General features: G+C 34.1%; 1 protein-coding gene and 1 long non-coding RNA gene across 4 annotated transcripts in view; both read right to left on the bottom strand.

Annotated features, from left to right (window-relative positions):
• Positions 1-1,604: 1,604 nt before the first annotated feature.
• Positions 1,605-1,975, bottom strand: LOC121239682. Its single transcript, XR_005935341.1, has 2 exons — positions 1,828-1,975; positions 1,605-1,735 (listed from the first exon to the last, which is right to left on the bottom strand). It is a non-coding gene; the product is annotated as an uncharacterized LOC121239682 (long non-coding RNA).
• Positions 1,976-5,680: 3,705 nt separating this feature from the next.
• The window catches only part of LOC121239837 (DNA repair protein RAD51 homolog 2), an 11,661-nt gene continuing 10,599 nt past the window's right edge, over positions 5,681-6,742 (bottom strand). For 2 of the 3 annotated variants that reach the window (XM_041137171.1, XM_041137174.1), the window contains exons 11-13: positions 6,226-6,369; positions 5,775-5,925; positions 5,681-5,727 (exon numbers count right to left, since the gene is read on the bottom strand). In XM_041137171.1, the coding sequence (XP_040993105.1) occupies positions 5,882-5,925; positions 6,226-6,369 (188 nt within the window). In that variant the 3' untranslated portion in view covers positions 5,681-5,727; positions 5,775-5,881. Of the gene's footprint in view, positions 5,728-5,774; positions 5,926-6,225; positions 6,370-6,742 lie in introns of those variants that run through there. The other variant, XM_041137173.1, reaches the window with a different exon arrangement.

The raw sequence follows: 6,742 nt of genomic DNA, 5'->3' as shown, positions 1-6,742 counted from the left end.
TATATATATATATATATATATATAAAGTCTCCAAAGAGGGGATGGAATATAAAATGTTCGAATGCTAAAGAGAGAGAGAAAAGAAACCTTAAAAACCATCAAAATCTCTGGCTGCAACTCCCAGAATCTTTTCTTGTTTAAGATAAAGAAACCCAATAGCGGCCGAAGGTGATAGAGTAATTTATATCTTTTGTTTGGCTGATGAAGAAGGAAGAAGCAACAACACAGTTGTCAGTTGTAGAGTTCTTTATGTTCATTACAATTTAAAAGCGCCTCCGTTCCACCAACAGGAATAAATATTCATGGATTAAGTTAAACCTTTGCACGATGGAGTGCACACTAAGAAACTCTTTATATATATATATATATATATATATATATATATATTAAAAGCTTAAAATATACATTTTGCCGTCCATGCAAAGGTAGTAGTACTACTGCTACGTACAAACTCTCAAAAAGCCACGGCAATCTTTACAAGTCTTTTCTAGATTAGGTTTACAACTAACCACATATTGTATTGACAATGTTCATAGGCATGCAACCCTGTAGGGGTAATATAAATGTGGATACGTACATGCATGAAGTTCCCCATCCCTGGGTAATGTAATTTTCAGGATTGAGGATTATTTAAAAAGTGAGGTTTTGAGCTTTTGATACGAGTTTAATCAAATTATATTCTCGTACCTATAATATATATATATATATATATATATATATATATATATATATATACACAATTGGTTTGTTTCGCACACCCTTTGTGAGGGTGAGAATCATAATATATATATATATATATATATATATATATATAATATGAGTTGTTAGCTTGGGAGAAAAATTACAATGATGTACCAAAAACCAAAGTCAGTTAAAAAATAATACATGACATTTTACACTCTCAAGTATTTATAAGAGCATTGACATTAGATTGACTATTTTACTCTTCAAATTTTGACTAATATGTAACTTTTTCACTTTTAGCTAATCATTCAAAACTTAAAGTCTACATTAGATTAGTCATCACACTCTCTATAATAATAAAATATTATTATTTTATATTTTTATAATTAATTTTTATTTTTTAATTAATTCTATTTTCATAACCTCCTATAATTTCCAACAATTATATTCATTTTCATTTTCACAATTCAATAAACAAAATTTCATTACACGATATCAATATTATCAAAACAATTCCATCGATCTTCAATGCAACCAAGCCAATTCTCACAAACATCATCACTCAATGTAAATAAGAAAAGCTGCCATCATTTGAAGGCTATACAAGGCTTTGAAGGAGATGAATGTTATAGAAAATAAATGTTATAGAAACACTACAACAAACTTAAAGAGCTTTCAGTAATTCCTCCATTGAGGCCAATTTCTAGCATGAGCATCCAGTCCACTAACCAAAAACTCAAAATAGCAAGTGGATCTCTTTTCCATATTGGAGTGATGGTAAGTTTGCACATGCAGATAGAGCAGCTGATATGCTCACACAATCGAACTTGGTTCCTTCCCCAATTTCAGAGCAGCCAAAGCAGCACAAGCAGGCAGAACACTTGCCAGGGTAACAGAATTTGGTCTCATCTTTTCTTTTAGTAACCATCTGAAAATTTCCAAAGCATCACTATTAATTCCATTAAGCACAAAACCTGAAATCATAGATGTGCACACGATGACATCAACTGTGTTGCTTTGGCCAAAAACCTTGCGTGCCATCCCCACATCCCTGCACTTAAAAGTATATGTCTATAAGTGCACTCTTCACAAATAGATCCAAAGGCATACCGTGTCTTACTATGTAACCATGAATTTCCTTACCTTGTTTGAGACCTGCAATTTCAGTAACTGATGGAAGGAAGCTTGCAAAGGTGATTGAGTCTGGTTTGACACTAACATATATCATCTCACGAAACAAATTTGAAGCCTCACGCATAAACCCATTTTGTACAAATCCAGAAATCATTCCATTCCACATTGCTTCTGAGGCACAAACTGATATTATACAAGCAAAAGTCACGGAATTGGGCCTAATTTCACTATTTCTCATTACCAAAAATATTTTTAGAGCAGTACTAGTATCTCCAGTTTTTACATAACCATTAAGCATGACATTACATAGAACACCATCTTTATGTGGAATTTTATCAAACAAACATTGCGCATCATTAATACAATCATTCTCCGCATACATTTTGATCAAAGAACTACCCACAAACATGTCCAACTCAAAGCCCATCAACTGAATTGTTCCGTGAACCAACTTACCCAAATTTACATTATTCAAACCAATACAAGCCTTAATCACGTAGGGAAAAGTATACTTATCAAGAGAAGTACCACAACCCAACATCTTAAAGTAAAATAACAAGGCAAAATCAAACCGACCCAGTACCGTAAACCCTCTAATCATCCAGTTCCAGAGTAAAGAAGAGGACCTGAGTTCAAGCCTATAGAACATATTCTTCGCATGCATAGGGTTTCGAATCTTACCGTGTGCTTGTCGTGGTGGAGAAAAGTTGCCGCGGTGCCGTGCTGGAGAGTGTCGTCGCGGGAGAAGAGAAATGGGGAAGAAGAGAACGAGAGAAGAAGAGAAAAAAAAAACTAGAAGAAGAGAAAGAAGGAAGAGACGCGGGAGAGGGAAGAAGAGAAGAAGAGAAAAAAAAATAGAAGAAGAGAACGGAGGAAGAGACGCGAGAGAGAAATAGGGAAGAAGAGAAGAAGAAACGCGGGAGAGGAAGAGGGAAGAAGAAAGAGAAAGGAAACGCGGAAGAGAGATAGCAGAAATTAATAAACAATGTATTTGGAGGTGAAACAGTACTTTTCATCTTTAAAGAAAAAGATGAATTTACTGTAGATAATATTTAAGATGAAAAGTGTTTCGCTAATTTAATGTGGGCCAACTATTGATAAAATTAGCTAAATTTAGAGATGAAATGTTATTTGAAGAAGTCAATGTGGATGCTCTAAGTATTCTTCCAAAATAGAATCGTCCAAACTTTTAATTCTTAAGATGGGTCATTGATTTGTTGGGAAGCTTTTTTCTCTCTTCCAATATATATTCGTTACACTTGTGTTATTAAAAAATGAAAATAATTTACTTCTACCTAACTTACTTGCATCCCCATATATGCTGTGGAACCCATTCACCAATTGTTCGTACCTCGATTGTCTTCATCTGCATCATTATTAATTCCACTAACCCAAAGTTTTGTTTTAACTTTCAATAACTTCTTCCCTTCACTCTATGTGCCAAAACTTGCAATAAGACCTAGATGCAGATAACATTCAACTGGCCTCCCAAAAGCACAGAAAAAACAAACTTAAAAGAAAGAAAAAAAAAATTGACCTTTCAACCATGTTATATATGGACACGATTAGAGAGAAGTACAAACGTGCAGTGTTTTGCCAGGAAAAAAAAAAAAAAAAGACCTCTTTCAAGACCCATTTTCTCATAGGGATTCAAAATGTTGCCACTGTATAGTTATACTCCTTTTGCCTATTTGAAGGTAAACGAGGACTGAACAATCGTAATCACACCTTTCAATGCATTTGTTTCTTTTATTATTGGCATCATGAACAAGCATGCTGCATGCATGGACACTCCACTTGATAAAAAGCAATCAAAGTTGGCAAGGTATCTTCTCTTAGTATAATCACAAGTGGCTTCTCATCAGCCATGCAACTTGTTGGTCTCCGTTTATACGCTGATGTTTGTCCTTGTTCTTCTGTAGGATTAGACAAGTAGACTGTTCATTTTGATGGGCTTTTGATGTTTTCTATAGTACATCAGGCCGCACAAGTTTCGAGCTCACCCATTTTTATTTGCGAGCATGCCCCCTTTTTTGGTTACCATTACCCAATCACCTACACTAATAGTGCTCGATTATTAACAATTTAGCATGCCTGCAACTCGGTTGATTTTCTTTCCCAGCGAAGAAGAGAAAGCTTGTGGATTCTAAGTACGTACGTTTATTTATATATTAAGAAGGAAAGGAAGAGATCATGAATCTAATCATCAAAAGTAGTGTGTATACTATAGAAGGAACAATGTGTTGGAAAATAGAGAAAAATATGTATGGGAGAAAAGAGTTACGAAGAATATATATATATATTGCTTAAAAAATGGGGGCTCGATTATTAATTCAGTCCATATCAACCTATCGCACGTGATAAATATATATTTGAGTTAAAATAGTAATAAATATTTAATGAGTTATAGAAAAACTCAAATCCACATATGAACGGTACCCTTAATGCATAGGTCCTTCAAATTCAACATTTTTACATCTTATTCTTCTCTCAGACAATCATCTCTCGCAATTAAATAGGAGTGCATCAGTCAATTTCATTTGGTATAATGTCACTGTCAAGACGTTATAGCTAGGTTGCTGCTATATTGGCCATAATTATCTTGATGAATATAGGCTGGCAACATTATCATTGAAGCTGATCTGTTTAATCAATTGTACTATTCCCATTCACTTGGTCATCAAGAATAGAAAATGAGTTACAATAGGAGATAGTTGTGGGGGAGTCTTAAGATCACATGATGGTAGCTTCATTCATGGGTTTTCTTGCAATTTGGTAAACGGCACAAAAAATGTTTCTGAGATTTCAGGTCTTAGAACTGGCTTAATTTCATATTTTCAACTGCACATTTATGACTTTGGAATCTCTGATGGCTGTAAATTGGTTTTAACTTCACAAGCATCCCCCGAGTTGTATTTTGAAATGTCGTGTTATATCCTCCTATTGAGTCAAGTTCTAGTTCACTTTGAACTTACTCATAACTTTCGGGAAAGGCAACAACCTAGCTAATGGGCTTCTCAATCTTCGCTGCTCCAGGTTTGGATGGTTTCTTTGAATCAGTTTCTCAACTTCCAGTGCATCTTTTTGGGTTATATGTTTTGGATAAAAATGGTTTGCCTCCCAGCATTTCCAATGCCAGTCGCATTGGGCCGCATTAGACTAGGCAAATATCCAAAATTCACTTTTGAGCTACAGTAACTATATATCTTTTTTTAAATTTGACTAGTCACTGTTTATCTCCAAACGATTATTTTACTCTACAATTATTCCAACAAACATATTCCTTCTCTCGTTTTTCAGTTCTTCACTTTCCTTTCTTTTTTTTTTTCCTGTGTTTTCAGCAGTGCCTTTTCTTTTTTTTATCATGAATATGAAAGTTGGTGACCTACAAATTGTGCTGAAGTAGAAAAGTCCAGCTAAAGAAGACGTGTATGCTTACAAATGCTCATGGACATGTTCATGAAAATTTGTAATAAGGTTCTGAGATATAATATAAATATTTTATTTTGTTAAAATTTATTATGCAAAATATAAAAATTCCCAGAGGCTATATAAACATCAAGATCACAATACTTTTGTGCGCAATAACAGCAGAGATACTCCATGCCACAAGCAATGTACTTGAAACCAAAAAATAAAAAATAAAAAAACCCTGCTCAAGAGTGAAACGGTTATGATTGTAAGGAATAATTATTAGGTATTCCTGGATTATGAACAGTGGTATCTCTCATCCTATCAAAAGATGTCATGTCAATTAAATTGATACTTACAAAAAGAATTTTAATTATATGACTTCTTGTGATAGGATGAGAGTGCTTCGTTATCCGTACTCTCAGTAATTTTCTGATTGTAAGAGGTACTATGAAGCTAAAATAGCGAAGTTGTTAAAGATCATTCAGTTTCAGTTCATTGATCCCTCCCCCCCCAAATGAAAAAAATGAAAAAGAAAAATATACGAGTTAAACCCAAAAAGATGGTTCAAAATGAGTCACTGTAACTGTTACATAGTGTTTTACCTTTGCCAACAAACATTCCTACTACATGCAGATTCCATTCTGATTGTTCACTGCAAGCTTTCCCCATTAAAATTGATAATGTCACTGTGGCCTGCATATTTGTCATTAATCTGAGGCATTTATTTACAGACATGGAAAGAAGACCAAAAAAAAAAAGAAGGAAAATGAAGAAGGAGAAACAAATTTTTGACGTAGACTCGTTAAATTAATTTCAGCACCTAATCAAGGATGGCCATTTGCAACAAAGAAAAGACAGACTTTCAGTTATTAGGAGGTTTTTCAGGACGTGAGGACTTGAAGTAATCCACATTTTAAGAGTTGCACCCGTAATCATGGGTGTTCAATTAAAATTATTCTGCATATTTACAACAACAAAATCTCAAGGACAAACCTTGACTGTGAATTGCGTTTATATCTGGCCCCGTCAGCTCTATCCCATCATCGCTTAACAATGACATTCCTGATGCAGTTATGTCAAAAGGAAAAGCCAGAGGTGCTGATATTGGAGATTTTGACACCTTAAGGAACCTTTGACCTGAAAGAGAAAAAAATATTAAAAAAGAACTTTTGAGTGCGTAATAAAAAAAAGCCAAAATCTATGGTGTTCACATGCTATCAGACTATATATAAAAAAAAAAGGTAATGTAAATAGCCTCAAATTCGACAGATAAATTTTCTCGGAGGATATTTCACAATCTCCAGTTTTGAATTGGTTTTCCAACTGTGAACAGAACATATACTCTTGATCTTTCTAAATACCTTTTGATATACTATTAAACCTTATTACAAAAGGAGAAGAGGAAAAGTAGACAAGGCACCCCAATATGCCCCAAAGAAATAAAACTCAAATGTCGCAAAGTGAACTAAATACGTCCCAAACATGCAAAGTGTAATAAAACATTTTATTC

This window comes from Juglans microcarpa x Juglans regia, chromosome 7D (assembly GCF_004785595.1).
Source record: "Juglans microcarpa x Juglans regia isolate MS1-56 chromosome 7D, Jm3101_v1.0, whole genome shotgun sequence".
Taxonomy (NCBI): Eukaryota; Viridiplantae; Streptophyta; class Magnoliopsida; order Fagales; family Juglandaceae; genus Juglans; species Juglans microcarpa x Juglans regia.
Note: the sequence above shows the minus strand (reverse complement) of the source record. Positions and strands in the feature narration are given on the sequence as shown.